This window comes from Oncorhynchus clarkii, chromosome 16, assembly GCF_045791955.1.
Source record: "Oncorhynchus clarkii lewisi isolate Uvic-CL-2024 chromosome 16, UVic_Ocla_1.0, whole genome shotgun sequence".
NCBI classification, from domain to species: domain Eukaryota; kingdom Metazoa; phylum Chordata; class Actinopteri; order Salmoniformes; family Salmonidae; genus Oncorhynchus; species Oncorhynchus clarkii.
Window position 1 is genome coordinate 43,013,569 of NC_092162.1, and position 21,452 is coordinate 43,035,020.

The 21,452-nt window shown below is 43.9% G+C and overlaps 1 protein-coding gene across 2 annotated transcripts in view; it reads right to left on the reverse strand.

Moving 5' to 3' along the window:
- Positions 1-2,063: 2,063 nt before the first annotated feature.
- LOC139368511 (hematopoietic progenitor cell antigen CD34-like) overlaps positions 2,064-21,452 on the reverse strand; it is a 37,573-nt gene continuing 18,184 nt past the window's right edge. Inside the window, exons 2-9 of one of the 2 annotated variants that reach the window (XM_071107501.1) lie at positions 12,963-13,193; positions 12,592-12,621; positions 11,859-12,124; positions 11,192-11,272; positions 8,162-8,270; positions 7,950-8,002; positions 5,720-5,872; positions 2,064-4,285 (exon numbers count right to left, since the gene is read on the reverse strand). In XM_071107501.1, coding sequence (XP_070963602.1) covers positions 4,103-4,285; positions 5,720-5,872; positions 7,950-8,002; positions 8,162-8,270; positions 11,192-11,272; positions 11,859-12,124; positions 12,592-12,621; positions 12,963-13,193 — 1,106 coding nt within the window. In that variant the 3' untranslated portion in view covers positions 2,064-4,102. The remainder of the gene's footprint in view (positions 4,286-5,719; positions 5,873-7,949; positions 8,003-8,161; positions 8,271-11,191; positions 11,273-11,858; positions 12,125-12,591; positions 12,622-12,962; positions 13,194-21,452) is intronic. The other variant, XM_071107502.1, reaches the window with a different exon arrangement.

Here is a 21,452-nt window from a genome sequence, read left to right on the forward strand (position 1 = left end):
CCACACATGAATGGTCTCAGGATGCTTTACTATTGGCATGACACAGGACTGATGGTAGCTTTTTTCCGAATGCCCCAAACAATCGGAAAGGGGATTCATCAGAGAAAATTGGGGCGGCAGGGTAGCCTAGTGGTTAGAGCGTTGGACTAGTAACCGGAAGGTTGCAAGTTCAAACCCCCGAGCTGACAAGGTACTGTCGTTTTGCCCTTGAACAGGCAGTTAACCCACTGTTCCTAGGCCGTCATTGAAAATAAGAATTTGTTCTTAACTGACTTGCCTAGTTAAATAAAGGTAAAAAAAAATTAAAAAAGAGAAAATTACTTTACCCCAGTCCTCAGCAGGATATCAGTCATTCCCTGATGTTTTTCCTGGAGAGAAGTGGCTTCTTGGCTGCCCTTCTTGACACCAGGCCATCCTCAAAGTCTCCGCCTCACTGTGCGTGCAGATGCACTCACACCTGCCTGCTGCCATTCCTGAGCAAAAGCTCTGTACTGGTGGTGCCCCGATCCCGCAGCTGAATCAACTTTAGGAGACGGTCCTGGCGGTTTCTGGACTTTCTTGGGGGCCGTGAAGCCTTCTTCACAACAATTGAACCGCTCTCCTTGAAGTTCTTGATGATCCGATAAATGGTTGATTTAGGTGCAATCTTACCGACAGCCATATCCTTGCCTGTGAAGCCCTTTTTGTGCAAAGCAATGATGACGACACGTGTTTCCTTGCATGTAACCATGGTTGACAGAGGAAGAACAATGATTCCAAGCACCACCCTCCTTTTGAAGCTTCCAGTCTGTTATTCAAACTCAATCAGCATGGCAGTGTGATCTCCAGCCTTGTCCTCGTCAACACTCACACCTGTGTTAACGAGAGAATCACTGACATGTCAGCTGGTCTTTTTTGTGGCAGGGCTGAAATGCAGTGGAAATGTTTTTTGGGGGATTTAGTTCATTTGCATGGCAAAGAGGGACTGAAATTAATTGCAATTCATCTGATCACTCTTCATAACATTCTGGAGTATATGTAAATTGCCATCATACAAACTGAGGCAGCAGTTTGTCATTAATATTAATATTTGTCATTCTCAAAACTTTTGGCCACGACTGTATATTCCCTTCGACACAGCAGACAACAACATTCCCTCCAACACAGCAGACGACAACATTCCCTCCAACACAGCAGACGACAACATTCCCTCCAACACAGCAGACGACAACATTCCCTCCAACACTGCAGACGACAACATTCCCTCCAACACTGCAGACGACAACATTCCCTCCAACACAGCAGACGACAACATTCCCTCCAACACTGTAGACGACAACATTCCCTCCAACACATCAGACGACAACATTCCCTCCAACACAGCAGACGACAACATTCCCTCCAACACAGCAGACGACAACATTCCCTCCAACACAGCAGACGACAACATTCCCTCCAACACTGCAGACGACAACATTCCCTCCAACACTGCAGACGACAACATTCCCTCCAACACAGCAGACGACAACATTCCCTCCAACACTGTAGACGACAACATTCCCTCCAACACATCAGACGACAACATTCCCTCCAACACAGCAGACGACAACATTCCCTCCAACACAGCAGACGACAACATTCCCTCCAACACAGCAGACGACAACATTCCCTCCAACACAGCAGACGACAACATTCCCTCCAACACAGCAGACGACAACATTCCCTCCAACACTGCAGACGACAACATTCCCTCCAACACTGCAGATGACAACATTCCCTCCAACACTGCAGACGACAACATTCCCTCCAACACTGCAGACGACAACATTCCCTCCAACACAGCAGACGACAACATTCCCTCCAACACAGCAGACGACAACATTCCCTCCAACACAGCAGACGACAACATTCCCTCCAACACAGCAGACGACAACATTCCCTCCAACACAGCAGATGACAACATTCCCTCCAACACAGCAGACGACAGACCGAGTGAAGGCAACTGGGGGTATCCAGTGGATACATGTAGTTATGGTTAAGAGGCCTACAACTTTTCTTTACACTGGGAATTAGATCAAAATGTAAATTTTATAAAAACATTCTTTTATTTTCCAAATTCTATTCTTGAACTTTAGGATGCTAGTAGAATTAACAGTAATTTTGGGATGTTAAAAATATAGAACATTTCGGAAAAGTAGAAATGAAAGTAAGGTAACACTTATGTGCTCAAATGTTGTTGTTTTTAAATGGCAAATTCCTCCAGTTAGATAAAACAAAAACAGTGATGTAATGTTATGCATAATGGAAATTGTAACATTCCTCTTAGTTCCTGATTTTAAGGGTAGACTATATGAATTCATCTACTTGTAGAGGTCTATAAACAAGAAATCGCCCTGCTATGCATGCCGAGTGTACTTTTAAACAATAGATTGGGCTGTGTTTTAAATGCAGTTCTGCTAAAATGTATTGCCAAGCATTTGCGCAACATGTATATTTTTTAACTAGGCAACTCGGTTAAGAACACATTTCTTATTTACAATGACGGCCTAGGAACAGTGGCTAAACTGCCTTGTTCAAGGGCAGAACGACAGATTTTTTTTACCTTGTCAGCTCGGGGATTCGATCTAGCAAACTTTTGGTTACTGGTCCATCACTAGGCTACCTGCGTATATGGGCAACTAGGCTAAAGACATGTTTCAGACACACTAAAAGAGACCCAAACAATACCTTAACCTCAGAATTCGTATGACATAAAATGAAAAACAAAAAGAAGCTACAAGTACTTTCTGTGTATGATCACTCCTTCCTATACAGAATGTCTGCATGGCAAGCTGGTGAAAAGGATTTCTGTGTATGATCACTCCTTCCTATACAGAATGTCTGCATGGCAAGCTGGTGAAAATGATTTCTGTGGCTTAGAACAAAGCAAGTGTGAGTACACAAGAGTCACAAAAACATAAAACAGAAGCATATTATATAACATTGTTCAATATAATACTGTATGTATTAAGTATCTAATTCGATACCATTACAAAAGGTATTGAAAATATCATAATACTGACTTATTTGAAAGGATTGGCACACCTGACCTCTTTATATACACACTACACTGTGACCCAGACATTATACAAATCAGTCTGGGGTGGTTTTCAGCAGTTGCCATGGTGACACGGTGTGGATCTTCTTTTTCTACCTCCTGTCAGACCATTGGCTGATCTGGGTTCAGCTTGCAGTAATGAAGGGGAGACTATTTCCTGCTTCGTCTCCTACAGATTGGCAGTGAGATTAAGCGCCAAAAGAGGACCCCTCTCCTCACCACTACTGGGGACCTAACTCCCTAAGCCATCACCTTGTCTACTCATTTTACAAAATTGAGAAAGAAAAAAAAATGTATAGCTGGCGCACACACGCAAAAACATTTCGCAGACAGTCTTGCGCACACAAAATTGCTAGCTCAAATACACACCCATACACAAAAAACAAGCACATACACACAAGCATGCACAAAGATGAACAAACAAGCTCAGAGCGCTCCTTTATTCCACTCAGAACTTTGTAAACAGATTTAAGGATGTTACTTTTTTTTGCGATCAACTAAGGTCTAAGGACCAATTTGAATTGAACGTGAAGCTTTGCTTCTATTTATGGTTAACGGATTTTTGGAAGGAATCTTTAAACCTGATGACGTGCAGGCAGGGCACATGGCGTGGTTGATGGGACCCCAGCCGCCGTCTTGGAGCCAGTGGTGATTAACAACGTAAAACCCTCCCTCCCCACCCAGTCCTGCCTCGGCCCAACCTCCAGGCCTGAATGACGAAAGCATCCAAGGGACAGGGATACAGCCCTCGGCCTCATTATTATCATCTTCATCATCATTCATATTAGTATCAAGCCTTATCATCATCAATCATATCTGTCTTTACCATGGAGTTGGTGGGGGACATGGAGAGTCTGAAGGAGTGTTTATGTGGGGGTTATTGGGGTTATGAGGGGCAGTTTTTGTCCTTGATGTCCACTGTAGGATGGGGGTCGCTGGAGTTCTGCCGTGTTCTGAGGGGAAGGGTTGGTGTTGGAGGGATGGAGGGGTAAGTTTCATTCTTCTCCAGGGGTTCTAGTGGAGTCTTCACAGCTCTGTGTCTGCCAAGTTGGCGGTGGAGTGGCCGTTGGTGGGAGGGGGCTGGGTCTTGGCGGCCTCTTGGGAATCCCCGTTAGCGGGCTTCTCCCGGGTCTCAAGGGTGTTGAGAGGCGCCACAGACACCAGGGTGTTCCCCTGGTTCTCCTCATCCACTGGGTACGCATCCTCAGCCTGGGCAAACACAAACACGATCAACATAACATCAACATGCTGCTGGACTATTACAAACAAACGTGGATGGATATATTTAAGAATGTGCTACTGTATACAGTACACACCACCGATTTTGAATGTTAGAATCTAATAATCACTGGAATCGATTGAAAGTATCAAAAACCCTTAGAGGAGTTGAGCTGCAGTTGGGTTTGAGCTACAGTAGTGACTGAACTAAAGCAGTGACGTCCGCAATATGGCTCTACTCTCTGGGTTTCTCTCTAAGGCACATACCTGGTGAGGGTTTTTATCATGTGACCTCAGTGGTCTTAGAAAAAAAACAGCTGTAGCTCTTTGGCAAGGAGATGAAACCGTTGCACGCACACACACAGCTGTATAGATCTCATTATATAGGGTGTGTGCTGCTGGAACTCACAGTGTTACTGTAAGTTCTCCCGAGTGGTGCATCGGTCTAAGACACTGCATCTTAGTGCTAAAGGAGTCAGTACAGACACCCACCCTGGTTTGAATCTAGGCTCTATCACAACCGGCTGTGGTTGGGAGTCCCACAGAGCAGCACACAATTGGCCCTGCATCGTCCAGGTTTGGCCGGTGTAGGCCGTCATTGCAAATGCGAATTTATTCTTAACTGACTTGCCTAGATAAATCAAGGTTACATTTTTTTTTATGAAAAAATTTATAAAAGTTCCTCTGTGACAGTTTGCCAGAACTTTCCAAATTACAAGGCTGGCAACAATTCCTCTAAAATAAAGTGTTTTGATTATTTTGATTTGTATGAGTGTTAGAAATATCATGAAACAGAAAAACCTGCCTGCAAAAATGTGTGTATTATATTTTTGGGGAATGTACAATTTTATTGAAAGCACCGAGCTTTGCATGTTGAATTAATGGAACACAGGTCAGTGAAAACATTGTATGAAATCACACACTGCTAAAAACTCCATTAAGCTGCACAGTGTACCATCTACATCAAGTCATTGACAATTTAACCCGGTGGAGCTTCAGCTAAGGGGGTATCTGGCCTATGCTCAAGGTTAATCAGTGCTGCAATACAATACAGTACAACTAATGGGTACCACCCTAAGGTCATACACAAATGAGATCTAGGGTAGCCTACATATTGCAACTAGAATCTAGATGCATTGAAACAGCGGTCAACCACAACAGTAAACAGGTGAATAGCCCTACGTGTACATACTGTACTACCTCAATCAGCCTGACTAACCAGTGTCTGTATATAGCCTGTCTTTTTACTGTTGTTTTATTTCTTTACTTATCTATTGTTCACCTAACACCTTTTTTTGCACTATTGGTTAGAGTCTGTAAGTAAGCATTTCACTGTAAGGTCTACTACACCTGTTGTAGTCGGCGCACGTGACAACTTTGATTTGATTTGACTGTAAGTAAAATAGCCTAACAACGATGACTGACCAGCCTCATGCCCTTGGCGTTGTGTCTGCAGTGTTTCTTCAGACAGTAGCCTCCGATGAGGGCAGCAGCCAGCAGCAGGCCACTGATGAGCAGAGACACCAGCACGGTGGAAGAGTGTTTACCCCACTGAGGAGCTGCATTCACCACACCCAGCTACAGAGCAAAAAAGAAATCGAGAGAATGAACAAACGAGAGAAAGAGAGAGAATGAACAAACAAGAAATAAATAAGAGAGACAGAGATGACTGGTGAATACTGCGTTATATAATCATAGTGACCCTACTGCAAATATGTTATATTTAACATTTCTCAGGCAATTAGACTTTCAAACATACAAAAAACACAGAACATCTAAACAGATGAAAAGGCTTTCATCAGTTGGCAGACATATTGGATTTCGCAGGGAAAGTTGCCTTTCAAAGAGTGGTGGGTGGATGGACCAGAAACGGGCAAAATGTGCCACCAACAAGTTAGCTAGCTAACTAAAAAAGATTGGCAGATGAAGACGGATGCTGAAAGCAGTCAAAGAAGGAGACATTTACGACATAGACGGTAGATTTTTTGCTGGCTTGCAGAGACATTAGCTTCGTACACAATCTTGTCATCAGCAGTGTAGATGGAAAGCTAAACTAATTGTGAATTCAGTAAAGTGTAAATTATGAAGACATTGACAGTTTTCAAATTGGTGATCTTGCTAGCCAGTGGCAATGAATTGGTGACCTTGCTAGCCAGTGGCAATGAGTTGGCGACCTTGCTAGCCTGTGGCAATGAATTGGTGACCTTGTTAGCCAGTGGCAATGAATTGGTGACCTTGCTAGCCAGTGGCAATGAATTGGTGACCTTGCTAGCCAGTGGCAATGAATTGGTGACCTTGCCAGCCAGTGGCAATGAGTTGGTGACCTTGCTAGCCAGTGGCAATGAATTGGTGACCTTGCTAGCCAGTGGCAATGAATTGGTGACCTTGCTAGCCAGTGGCAATGAATTGGTGACCTTGCTAGCCAGTGGCAATGAGTTGGTGACCTTGCTAGCCAGTGGCTATGAGTTGGTGACCTTGCTAGCCAGTGGCAATGAGTTGGTGACCTTGCTAGCCAGTGGCAATGAATTGGTGACCTTGCTAGCCAGTGGCAATGAATTGGTGACCTTGCTAGCCAGTGGCAATGAATTGGTGACCTTGCTAGCCAGTGGCAATGAATTGGTGACCTTGCTAGCCAGTGGCAATGAATTGGTGACCTTGCTAGCCAGTGGCAATGAATTGGTGACCTTGCTAGCCAGTGGCAATGAATTGGTGACCTTGCTAGCCAGTGACAATGAATTGGTGACCTTGCTAGCCAGTGGCAATGAATTGGTGACCTTGCTAGCCAGTGACAATGAATTGGTGACCTTGCTAGCCAGTGGCAATGCAGCAAATACATTCCAAAAATAAAAGACATGCAGCTAGCTACTCTGCTCATGAATCTAGGATTGCTTGCTAGCCAATGTGCTAACCCAGATCCCACCAGATCTCTTGCCAATTAAACTCCATTGCTGATTGTATTATTTTTTTTAACCCTTATTTTACCAGGTAAGTTGACTGAACACATTCTCATTCACAGCAACGACCTGGGGAATAGTTACAGGGGAGAGAAGGGGGGATGAATGAGCCAATTGGAAACATGGCATGACAATAATGATAGCACCAACCGTCTTAACCTTAGCCTCACTCATTGGCATGACAATGAGTGGCAAGAAGTTGACATGATTAGTTCAGGCACATTTCAATATGGCTGTTCAAGTGATTAAAGTGAATGGGCTCAATAACTGTATCTAGGAGGGGACCAAGGTAGAGTTTGTAACCTAGACTGGGATACTCAGGACAAGACAACATCACAGAGAGATGGTGGGGAGGAGGGACTCTCGCCAGCGTTGTGATCACAGAGCTGTGTCAGTTGGTAGAGGCGTCATTGGGGTGAAGGGAACTCCGGGAAGCTGGGGGAGATTCCTCACCCTGGTGACGGGACTGTTCACTCCCGGGTTTTATATTAAATCAAAGTGATTTGTAAGTGGGGCCTTGTGTTTCCCTTCCCCGTTTGGTTCTTTATACTCGCTGTGTCTCTCCTATAAACAAATTGCAACTAACTAAAGCTGTCATGGCACTCGTGTCACAGTACATTCAGAGTCGTGTAGAAAACATAGTATAACATGAATAAATACAGTATTGAACACTCCATCTCTAGTGCTAACAGGGATCATACCTGGCCCTTGATGTCTTGGCTGTTCAGGCTCTCTGACAAATCTTTGACTCCACCTGTTAGGGGAGAGACAAATGGCAGTTGTGAAAAAGGCACCTTTCAATTTCCAATAATCAAATACTCTAATCATTCAAATATTCAAAGTCCCCCCCCCCCAAAATAAAACAAATTAATCGAACACATTATAGTACGACAGACAATACAGGTAAATCTACCATTAGAGCGTGTCAAAACCAGTGTGTTAGAGTTCTCCTCCTGGAACAGTTTAAGGTTGCAGTCTCCTGTGCACCAGGCTGAATCCTCCATGATTCTCTTGGTCACTGACTATGGGAAAAACATTTCAGATTAACGGACATATCGTTTTGCTCACTATTTTAACTATAAAACATACAATTATTTATAATGTGTTAAAACCCCAACACTGATTTCTAATCTGTTTGTTCTCACAGACAGGCGGGGTTCCCTACAGTCTTTTGGCATGCCCTGTTGTACAGTGAGTATAAGGAACTTGGCTGCTCAGACTGTGTTGGTGGTGTCCTAAGCAGGGCATGTCAATCCTCATCTGAACATCACCACACCAAACACACAATGACGCCAGTATTTGAGCCGTCTGCTGCTTTCCCACAAATGTGGGTATTCTCTCGGCATTCTCTCCCTCTCTGTAGTGTTGATACCTCTCGGGTGCTTCACAGTAGACTTGCAGAGTGTTAAAGGTTACTGTAGGTGTAACGTCTGCTTCCAACTCACACTCTCAAATACGTAGATCTCCTGAACGCAGCTCACTTTCCAACCCACCTTCCAGCTCACACTCTCAAACACATAGATCCCCTGAACACAGCTCACTCTCCAGATCCCAATCGCCTGAATTCTGATCACCTGTTCACACACCTGTATGTCATTATCACACACTATTTAGTTCAGTTCTTTGCACCCCGTCATTGTGAGGTATTGTTTGTTTTGTGACACACTTCTATTCGGAGCGCTGGGTTTCCTGTAATTTACACCCATGTATGATAGTTTTTGCCTGCCTCACTAACGATGCCTTTTGCCTGTATTTTAGCCTATCGGATTTCCTGTTATTGACCTCTTGCCTGATCTCCTGGACGACATTACTAGCCTTTTATCTGCCTGTACTGTTGTCTTTTTGGATCCCCTGTATATTACCTTCTGCCCAGCTACCTGCCTCCTCCTGTGGTCCTTTACAATAAACACCTGCTGTGCCCTGCACTTGAAACTAGCTCTCTGTCTTCCGTCGTGTTCATTACAGTAGGCTGTTATATCCGTGTGTTCACCACGCCATATGCCTTTGCGTAATGCAAGAGACTCACTCACTCACCAGTGACTTTTTAAAGCAGGGTTCCGGATCTCTATGTTCATCACAGTGGGCCTCTCAAATAAAATGTTATTTGTCACATGCGCCGAATACAACGGGTGTAGACTTTACTGTGAAATGCCTGCTTACGAACCCTTCCCAACAAGGCAGAGTAAAAAATATATACTAAAAATAGTAACACAAGGGTAATAAATATATATAATAGTATTGAAATATGATTCCATATGTGTTATTTCATAGTTTTGATGTCTTCACTATTATTCTACAATGTAGAAAATAGTAAAAAATAAAGGTGTGTCCAAACTTTTGACTGGTACTGGATATATATTTACTGCAGATGACCATATTAATGGACACTACTCTAGGTGTGACAGGACCAAAGATTGAATCACCTGACAAAGTAAATGCATTTTCTTGTCTATACATAGTAGTCATCAGCATACATTACCACACTTGCTTTTTAAATTACAAATGGTAAATAATTTGTAAAAATGTAGCAGAAGGGGCCTAGACAGCTGTCTTGCGGAATCCCACAGCTTAGGTGTATACTGTATGAGAAACTTCCATTAATAGAAATCTGTGTTCTTCTGGATAGATAGCTTTCCATCCAGGATAGAGAAGTGGATGTGAATCCATAACACTTGAGTTTACCTGTCAATAGCACATGATCAATTACATCGAAAGAAACACTAACGTCTAACAACACTGTACCCACTAACTTCCTGCCATCCATACTCTTTAGCCAATCACCTGTCATTTTGGCTAAGGCCGTACATGAACAAGGGAACAGCTTAGTAGAAGTTGAAGTCAGATTTGAAGTCGAAATCGAGGTTGGTAATCTGATGTCCAGAAGAAGTGCTTTGACATATGTAATAATAGTATGAACTTTCTGTACAAAAAAAGTATAGATAAAACACAAAAAAGTCACTAAATAGCAAACTCGGGTAGGAACTCGTAAGATGTCACCCTTCTCCGTCGCGCCTCACTCTTAAACCACGACTCCATGTCTGCATTTCTATTTCTAGGTCTGCGAGAGTGCTGTTTTCTATTGACATTTGAGTGAGACGAATGTGTCTGTTCTTTATAACAATTGTGTTATTATTAGGTGCTGCTATTTATAGGGAGTGTTGACTGGTTCTTCAGAAAAAGGGACTGCTTCTCATGGGAATTTCCAGGGCACATTTTTTTGAGACCACATTACATGACTTTTCTCATTGAGAGATTTTCCTCTTCTTTGGAATGGATCTCATTTAATGGAAAGGGAAAGGGGAATACCTAGTCAGTTGCCAGCGACTCACGCTACACCCCTACTATTCTTCCACTGACCTTAGACCCCTAAAGCCCACAGAGGCGTCCAGGGAGGAGACATCAGTCCTCATCCTCATTTATCTCCTATGACGACAGACAGATGGATGATTTAGAACGGCTAAAGAATATCTGAGAAAACATCTGCCTTTATCAGGACCCATATTTCCAACAAGCAGTTTGAGACGTATTAATCTTCCCGTGGCTAAGTGGAATGAAACAGAGACTTCCTCCCGGGCCAAGGTGCTGGGAGCCAGATAAGGGTCAGGGTATAAAGGAATGTGGCACCAGGATTGAGGGGTAAGGGGCCACAACTTTTTCCTCCTGTCTGTCTATCTCTGTCTGTATGTCGGTCTCACAGGTAGCTGGTTTGTACAGGCGGATATCTCTGTTAGTGTTGTGGTTGGGAAAAGAGTACAGCACAGTATACACTGGTAGAGGATGGGGGAGGGTAACTGTACCAGAGATACCCTTGTTAATGGCTTAGACTGTACTGTACTGTGACAGATGAGACCTGGTCATGTGGTACACCACAGAGGCTAATAGGGCATGTGAAAAGCCCATAAGGATGTATTTCATAACAACAGTAAAACATGTCGATACTCACACAGCTAGTTTCTGAAGAAAGCTCCACCTTGACTGTGTCTTTGTCCTTCACTGCCTCCTTGTCCACACACTCAACAGTGGGCTGCAGAGACAGAGACGGCATAAAGCTTTCAACTCAGTAATTTACATCAGTTTTGTAAACGTATCTCTCCATTCACTAATCATCTGCTACATTCCCTCAAATCAAATCAAATTTGATTGGTCACAGGTGTTTAGCAGATGTTATTGGGTGTAGCGAAGTGCTTGTGTTTCTAGCTGCGACAGTGCAGTCATATCTAACCAGTAATATCTAACAATTTCACAACATTCACCCAATACACACAATGGAATGAAATTAAGAATATATAAATATATGGTATATCTGAGCAATGTCAGAGTGGCATAGACTAAGATACAGTAGAATAGTATAGAATACTGTATATACAGTACATATGAGATGAGTAATGCAAGATACGTAAACATTATTAAAGAGACTAGTGTTCCATTTATTAAAGTGGCCAGTGATTTCAAGTCTATGTATATTGGCAGCAGCCCATTTACATTGAATTATGATACAGGGAATTTGAAAGAAATGTACTGTCTTGAGCCTTCTTTTAGCACGTTAATATGATACAGCATCTAAATCATTGTAGGCATTCCCCACCACGATGTAGTTGGGTATTACTCACAAGAACAAAAACAGGGGCTTGATGCACAACAGGTGCGCCTGGGTCATCAGTAGCTTCAGTACCCTGTGTGTCGACACCAGGTCCAGCTGTGGTGCCAGAGGTGTCACCTGTGGCTAAGGGGTCATGATCTGGCACCATGGAGGTGAAGGCAGTGTCCTGGTCTGGTACTGGAGTACTGGTCCCAGAAGTGTTGTCAGCTGTGGAGTTAGTGACAGTAGTGGCCTTGTCGTCTACAGGGGCTTGGGGTTCGATGGTGGCATCAGTACCTGTTTTTTTTAAACGTTTTTTTTAATTGAAAACATACAGTTCTGAATACCCAGTCCCCTTGACCACCCTCCGGAATCCTCACAATCCCACCCACATGCCCCATCACAACCCTAGTTTCTGACCTATCCTAACCCAGTCACCTGATGGAAGACAATGGAAGTGAAGAAGAAAACAAACAAACATGCAACAGGTACTGGTAGAGACAAACTTACTGGACAGGTGGACAGGACAACGTATAATAACAAACCGACAGTTGTGAAAGGGAGGTGACCAAACGAATGGTCAAGTGGATTGAAGTTCATTTGGGAGGAAGACTGTTATTGGGGACGAGTTGTGTTCGGTTTTCGCGACATCTTTCTTTATCAACACAATTCGTATCTAGTTCGATGTTCTTTAAATAGAGAGAAGGAAATGAAGAACAAAAGGTAAGAGGACTATCAGATAAAATAATAATAAACATCAGTACCTTGAGTGTCGTCTGCGTGGGCTGCGACTCCTAAACCGGCAGAGCAGTGTGATCGTTAGAACTCTGAGCACTAGGCCTAGTAGCTCTGCTGAGGTTATAAATGTCATTAAATGCATTACGAATGGGTGGAATGTATGATTGACCATTGGTTAATGGAAAGGTATTATACTCATTACTCTACCCTATAGTCATTATCCAGAGCTATACAAAGTCTCTACTTCTATCAATATTATGTTCCTATCATTTTAATAGGCGCAGTAAAAGCCCATCTTAAAATCATGATCCATTGTCATCTCCTTGGATCCTCCATAGCATATAGGCCTAACTACTGACTTCAAAGGTTTGATGTGGACTTTGGTCAGGGATCTTACCTGTTGCATCTGTGGGTGCAACACCCAGGGCGTCTTTGGGTGCAGCCCCCGGGGTGTATGTGGGTGCAGCACCCGGGGTGTCTGTGGGTGCAGCACCCGGGGCGTCTGTGGGTGCAGCACCTGGGGCGTCTGTGGGTGCAGCACCTGGGGCGTCTGTGGGTGCAGCACCCGGGGAATCTTTGGCATCGGATGTATAAGGTGTATCAATGGAATCTTGACAGTGAACTTCATCTGGGCGAGAGAAACCAACATGAATCATTGATAAGATACACTATATGACCAAAAGTATGTGGACACATGCTTGTTGAACATCTCATTCCAATATCATGGGCATTAATATGGAGCTGGTCCCCTCTTTGCTGCTACAACAGCCTCCAGTCTTCTGGGGAGGCTACCACTAGATGTTGGAACATTGCTGTGGGGACTTGCTTCCATTCAGCCACAAGAGTATTAGTGAGGTCGGGCACTGATGTTGGGCAATTAGGCATGGCTTGCAGTCAGCATTCCAATTAATAACGCAGGTGTTTGATAGGGTTGAGGTCGGAGCTCTGTACAGGCCAGTTAAGTTCTTCCACACCGATCTCGACAAACCAGTTCTGTATGGACCTTGCTTTGTGCCTGGGGGCATTGTCATGCTGAAACAGGAAAGGGCATTTCCCAAAATGGTGCCACAAAGTTAGAAGCACAGGATCATCTAGAATGTCATTGTATGCTGTAGCGTTAAGGTTTCCCTTCATTGGAATAACAGCCCCAGGCCATTATTCCTCCTCCACCAAACTTTAAAGATGGCACTATGCATTGGGGCAGGTAGTGTGATTCATCACTCCAGAGAACGCTTTTCCACTGCTCCAGAGTTCAGAGGACAGACAATTTCTACGCGCAACGCACTTCAGCAGTCGGGGGTGACGTTTTGTGAGCTTGAGTGGCCTACCACCTTGCGGCTGAGCCTTTGTTGCTCCTAGATGTTTCCACATCACAATAACAGCACTTACAGTTTTCCCGGGGCAGCTCTAGCAGGGCAGAAATTTAACGAACTGACTTGTTGGAAAGGTGGCATCCTATGACAGTGCCATGTTGAAAGTCACAGAGCTCTTCAGTAAGGCCATTATACTGCCAAATGTTTGTCTATGGAGATTGCATGGACGCGTGCTTGATTTTATACATCTGTCAGCAATGGATGTGGCTGAAATAGTAAAATCCACTCATTTGAAAGGGTGTCCACATACTGTTGTGTATATAGTGTATGTAGCCTTGATCCAAGGCCTTTGTATACCTCACAGAAGGGAGAGCTCAAACACTTCTTTATTTAGTGTTACTTTCCTTTCATAAAGTAGCTCGGCACTCTCAAAAAAATTGTCTGTGCTAACTTAGGTGTAGGTCTACGTGTCACCACCTAATGCTAACACAGCTATACACCCCAGATTCAGATGGCTAATTTGTGGGTTGACTTTTTTAGCACGTGGGTGGTGCGTTTGTGTGAATGTGGTCCGGGGGTGGAAGGCAGATTAACCCAGCCTGCCCCCCCGTGATTGCCACCCTGTGCCTCAGCCCACTGACCACCCCAACAGTGGACTGATTTCGGCTGTTTGCTCAGTAACCCTAGGTAGTTAATGGTCAAAGTGTGTGGTACTAGCCTCTACAGACTGCACAAATAAACCCTACCTTCTAAACTCAGGACCCCTGACTCTATACCGACCATCAGGGAAAAAAATCACATTTATAAAATAGGATTAGTTAGCTGTTGCAGGCAAGCCTGGATGTTGGTAAAGTCAAGTGAAACTGTATAATTTTTTTTACCCATGTGAGTTTATATGAGGTCAATTTATTTAGGCCTATTTTATCATGTTTTGTTATTGTTGGAGTCTACGGTTGCTATAGGCTTATTGGTTCTACACTTGCTATTGGGGCCAGAGTGGACATTTACAAGATAACTGACAAATGTTGCTTTAAGCCTACCCTAGAATGCTGATTCATAACGAGCAAGTACATTTTGAAAATCATTTGATATGATTTATCTGTCCAAATGTTGAGCAATTTCAGCATTGTTCCTATGGGCAGATGAGCTAGCTTCTTTGAGATAGGGGGCAGTATTTTCACGTCCGGATGAAAAGCATTCCCAAAGTAAACCGCCTGTTATTCAGGTCCAGAAGCTAGGATATGCATATAATAAGTAGATTTGGATAGAAAACACTCTAAAGTTTCTGAAACTGCTAAAATAATGTCTGTGAGTATAACAGAACTGATTTGGCAGGTGAAACCCTGAGGGCAAACCATCCGGGGGGGACTGACATAGTATTTCCCATTGTTTTTCTATTGAAAGCTCTATTTAATAGGAACCTGGTTGCAGTTCCTATGGCTTCCACTAGATGTCACCAGTCTTTAGAAATTGGTTTTGTTTTTCTTTTGAGAAAGGAAGAAATACTGCGGTTCTTTGTGAGTGTCAAGCCAAGTGGACTCTGTTTGGTGCGCGTGAACTGGAACGCGCTTCGTTATTTTTATCCGGTATTGAACACAGTATATCCCATCTTAAATTGTATCGATTATTTACATTTTAGGATATGTTGGATTAGGTTGGATTAGGAACGTTGTTTGAAATGTTTGGACCAAGTTTACAGGTAACTTATTAGATACTTTGTAGTCATGTTGTGCGAGTTGGAACCGGTGTATTTCTGAATTAAATGTGCCAAATAAATATACATTTTGGGGATATAAAGAAGGACATTATCAAACAAAAGGACCATTTGTGATGTTTCTGGGACATTTTGGAGTGCCAACAGAAGAAGATCTTCAAAGGTAAGGCATTTATTATATCGTTATTTCTGACTTTTGTGTCACCACCTGCCTGGTTGAAAATCATGTTCATGTATTTGTGTGCGGGGCATTGTCCTCAGATAATCGCATGGTCTGCTTTCGCCGTAAAGCCTTTTTGAAATCTGACACTGCGGCTGGATCAACAAGAAATTAAGCTTTATTTTGATCTATTACACTTATATTTTCAGTTATCTTGAATGTGGATATTTCTGTAGTTTGAATTTGGCACTCTGCAGTTTCACTGGGTGTTGTCAAATTGACCCCGCTAAAGAGATTGGCGCGCGGAGGGATCACTAACAGGCTAGTGTGTGAGCAGGTATTCTAGAGTACTAACTCATCGTCACCCAAGCTCCAGAATGCAGGCTAACGCTCCATCTGAAAGGACTGGCCATGCTCTACAACCGTCAATACCCCTCAGCTGGGATATCTAGTTACACTTACAAAGGCACACGTATTCTTCTACCCTAACACAGCGGAGGTCTTGTGCTTGTCTCCGTGTGTACAAGTTGTTAAAAGCAGGTTTACTGAGATATGGTACAGTACATGAAGATAACCACTGTTTTCTGGGCACTGGCTCAAAGAGGTAAACTTAGCATATGTCACGTACATTTCTCTGGCCACAACCCTTTAAAGTTAGCAAAACACTGTTTTGTAAAACACACATAACATCAAATAAATAAAAACATCTGTGTATGGCTAACCGGCACTAACTTTACACTGCAAGTTAACAGTTTAAACACTTCCTGATGTGGGTGGAAACAAGTGTGGTTTGTAAAGCCCTATCTATAACGGGAACAGTTATCTACCCAACGCTGCGGCATAATCAGAGCTTATGAGCACACCACAACATGTTACTTATCTTAATAACTTCCTTTTTCTTCTATTGCGATGAATTTAAGAATTGAACATACTGCCAACCACAGATGAGGATGTTAGCCAACCTCTTTGTGAGGTTTAGAAAGTTAGCTAGTTCTAGTTAGCTAGCATCGTCAACAAGTTTAAAGCATTACCTCAATATTTTCCTTGGCTAATAGTTGCCAAGTAGCCACACTGATAGCGTGTGTACAGAACTGCACACTAAGCCCTGTAAAATGTGCTACAATTCAATCTTGACATTGTGCAGAGCAGGTTATACATTTTAATTGGCTTAGCTGGGAATTAACTCAATGTTTACAAAGGCTCAGTGCAGTCAAAAATGTGAATTTCCTGTGTTTTATATACACATTTACACACTGAAGTTGGAATAATACCGTGAAATTGACACTGCCCTTTTAGTGTAAGAGCTGTTTGAAAAGACTGCTTGAAATTTCAGCCTGTTTTGGTGGGATGGAGTTTTGGAATAATTAACTGTAGTCAATGAACAGCATTCTCACATAGGTGTTCTTCTTGCCCAGATGTGTTAGGGCCGTGTGAATAGCGATAGAAATGGATCTCCCGGGGTTCTGTTGGAGTGGGAGGCAAATTGGAGTGGATCCAGTGTGCCTGGCATGCTGGCCTTGATATGGGCCATGACCTGCCTCTCAAGGCACTTCATAATGACCGGAGTGAGTGGGACGGGACGATAGTCATTTGGACATGTCACCTTGGTCTTCTTGGGCACTGGGACGATGGTGGTCTCCTTGAAGCAAGTGGGGACAGCAGGGACAGGGGCAGGTTGAAACATTCTGAGAAGACGCCCATCAGCTGGTCAGAGCACACGCAAGGGGCCATCTGGGCTGGTGGCTTTGTGAGTATTGATTATTTTGAGAGTTTTCCTCAAGTCGGCCTCGGAGATCGAAAACACCTGGTCGTCCGGAGCGTTCCTGGACGGCTCAGTATTGTCTGCCTCGAAGTGAGCATGGAATGTGTTAAGCACGTCTGGGAGTGAGGCTTCAGTGGACACTGCACAGCTGAGGTCTGATTGAGAAATCTTACCTACCCCACAGCCCTTCCGTTAGCCCCACACTACACTACCGTGTCAGACCACCACATGAGCTTGCTCTCAGCCCACACACACACACAGGTGCGCAAAAAAAATCACACTCCACATAAACACACACCGTTTCTTCTTTCCTGTATGAGTATGTTTTGTTTTGGAGGTCTTGGAGCATTGAGCCTGAAAACCAGTGAAAGTCAAACCATTAACCTAGTGTGAGGCGGTGGCCACAATCTCTTCAATACACTCAGCCATCCACAGCCAATGCTACCCTGTCTGTTTTAGCATGTATCACAGTGTGGTGATGAGGCATGGCCGCCATAGGCCACTAAATCATGGGTTGCAGTGTGGCCGTGACAGAGGCCTGGTCCCTGTGGTCTGCCTCTACAGCGTGGCTGTGGCCTGACCCATAAACCGCAATTACACTGTTGGCCCATGATACAGTAGTTAGTAGTAAGGTTCTATGGCCAAGTAAGAGGAGAGGACAGCCATGGATCAGCCTGACAGACTAAAGAGACGTGTCTGTAGATATTTCTGATGGGTTGATCTATGATGAGGAGGTTGACTCCATGGTTATGTTGTCTTAGGGGAGCGGTGTATGTCACTGGATGAGGTCACTGACTTGACATACTTGATATATGTACAACGTGACTGTCTATAGTATCTACATATCCATAAATACGTGTGTACTATCCCCGAAAGTGTGTATTTCACGACCGTACACAATCGGTTTTTTTTTGTATATTGAGAGTTCAAGGGAGGTCACAAGGAATAAATTGTATTTATAAATCGCAGGTCATTTTAACGATGAGCCACCACCACTATCGCTATGAACGCACACACCCAAATGTGCAGACCTAAAAACTTATGGTACATTCATAAACCCCACAAACACATAATGGGTTCTTCTCCCATGTAGCTCCCCTGTTGGAGCTGATACAACACTCACTGAAAAACAGTGAGAGTAGTTCTCTTTATTGGCCCTGTTGCCATAGCAAACAAGGTTACCATAGCAGATGTTAGAAGCCCCATGGGCTCTGCTCCTGGCCTGGAGAGAGACCAAGTCCTCCCATCGCTGCTCGGGGTAAACCAACCATGGAGGAGTGGAGGGAGAGGATTATGAGCGGGAGGGAAGATGTCTCTTATCATTAATTTATGTGTGTTGATGTCTGTATGAAAGCCAGATCCCACAGTTGTTTTTGCTTCCCAACCAGCCAGGCAACCTCCATTTGGCCCTTCTAGCTAAATCTGAGATATATGGGCCCTCTATACCTCCCCTTTACACTAATCCTGACACGCATATGCTGAGCGATTGAGCTTGGGGGATTGTGTCTGGACTATTTTATTTTATTTAACCAGGTTGGCCAGTTGAGAACAAGTTCTCATTTACAACTTCGACCTGCCCAAGATAAAGCAAAGCAGTGCGACAGAAACAACACAGAGTTACACATAGGATAAACAAACATACAGTGTGTGCAAATTAAGTAAGAAGGTAAGGCAATAAATTGGCCAATAGTGAAATAGTGGCGAAATAATTATAATAGAGCAATTTACACTGGAGTGATATATGTGCAGATGAGGATGTGCAAGTAAAGATACTGGTGTGCAAAAGAGCAGAATAACAAAAACAAATATGGGAATGAGGTAGGTAGTTGGTTGGATGGGCTATTTACAGATGGGCTGTGTACAGCTGCAGCGATCGGTAAGCTGCTCTTCAAGCTGACGCTTGAAGTTAGTGAGGGAGATAAAAGTCTCCAACTTCAGTGATTTTTTGCAATTTGTTCCAGTCATTGGCAGCAGATAACTGGAAGGAAAGGCGGCCAAAGGAGGTGTTGGCTTTGGGGATGACCAGTGAAATATACCTGCTGGAGCACGTGCTACGGGTGGGAGTTGCTATGGTGACCAGTGAGCTGAGATAAGGCGGAGCTTTACCTAGCAAAGACTTATAGATGACCTGGAGCCAGTGGGTTTGGCGGTGAATATTTAGCGAGGACCAGCCAACAAGAGCACACAGGTCGCAGTGGTGGGTAGTATATGGGGCTTTGGTGACAAAACAGATGGCACTGTGATAGACTGCATCCAATTTGATGAGTAGAGTGTTGGAGGCTATTTTGTAAATGACATCACCGAAGTCAAGGATCGGTAGGATGGTCAGTTTTACGAGGGTATGCTTGGCAGCATGAGTGAAGGAGGCTTTGTTGCAAACTAGATACTAGGTTTAACTTTGGATTGGAGATGCTTAATGTGCGTCTTGAAGGAGAGTTTACAGTCTAACCAGACACCTAGGTATTTATAGTTGACCACATATTCTAGGTCAGAACCGTCCAGAGTAGCGATTTCCCGTTCGGGTGGGTGGGTGTGGGCAGCGATCGGTTGAAGGGCATGCAATTTGTTTTACTAGCGTTTAAGAGCAGTTGGAGGCCACGGAAGGAGTGTTGTATGGCGTTGAAGCTTGTTTGGAGGTTTGTTTACACAGTGTCCAAAGAAGGACCAGATGTATACAGAATGGTGTCGTCTGCGTAGAGGTGGATCAAAGAATCACCCTCAGCAAGAGCGACATCATTGATATATACAGAGAAAAGAGTTTGCCTGAGAATTGAACCCTGTGGCACCCCCATAGAGAATGCTAGAGGTTCGGACAACAGGGCCTCAGAGTTCAGTGTGTCAAATCGATCTGAGAAGTAGTTGGTGAACCAGGCGAGGCAGTCATTAGAGAAACCAAGGCTGTTGAGTCTGCCGATAAGAATACGGTGATTAACAGAGTCGAAAGCCTTGGCCAGGTCGATGAAGACGGCTGCACAGTACTGTCTTTTATCGATTGGTGGTTATGATAACATTTAGGACCTTGAGCATGGCTGAGGTGCATACGTGATCAGCTCGGAAACCAGATTGCATAGTGGAGAAGGTACTAGAAAGGTACTAGGTACTAGGATTAGAAATGGTCGGAGATCCCTTTGTTCACTTGGCTTTCGAAGACTTTAGAAAGGCAGGGCAGGATGGATATAGGTCTGTAACAGTTTGGGTGAAGCGTGTCTCCCCCTTTGAAGAGGGGATGATCGTGGCAGCTTTCCAATCTTTACGAATCTCAGACGATACGAAAGAGAGGTTGAACAGACTACTAATAGGGGTTGCAACAATGGCGGTGGATAATTGTAGGAAGAAAGGGTCCAGATTGTCTAGTCCAACTGATTTGTAGAGATCCAGATTTTGCCTCTCTTTCAGAACATCAACTGTCTGGATTTGGGTGAAGGAGAAGCAGGGGGGCATGGGCCAGTTGTTGCGGGGTGTGCAGAGCTGTTGGCCGGGGTTGGGGTAGCCAGGTGGAAAGCATGGCCAGCCGTAGAGAAATGCTTATTGAAATTCTCAATTATCATGGATTTATCAGTGGTGACAGTGTTTCCTAGTCTCAGTGCAATGGGCAGCTGGGAGGAGGTGCTCTTATTCTCCATAGTCTTTACAGTGTCCCAACATTTTTTGGAATTACTGCTGCAGGATGTAAATTCCTGTTTGAAAAAGCTAGCCTTTGCTTTCCTAACTGACTGTGTGTATTGCTTCCTGGCTTCCTTGAAAAGTTGCATATTGAGGGGACTAGAGAGAGTTATACACATGAATCTATTCGCCCATAATAGTTGATGGCTGCTGTTTTTACGGTTCAATTCATTGCACATATACACAGCGGTACACAGACAATAAAACCAAAAGATCCGACAATCCAAGCGGATATAGTTGTTGAATTTGAGGACAGACTCTTACAGTGAGAGTTT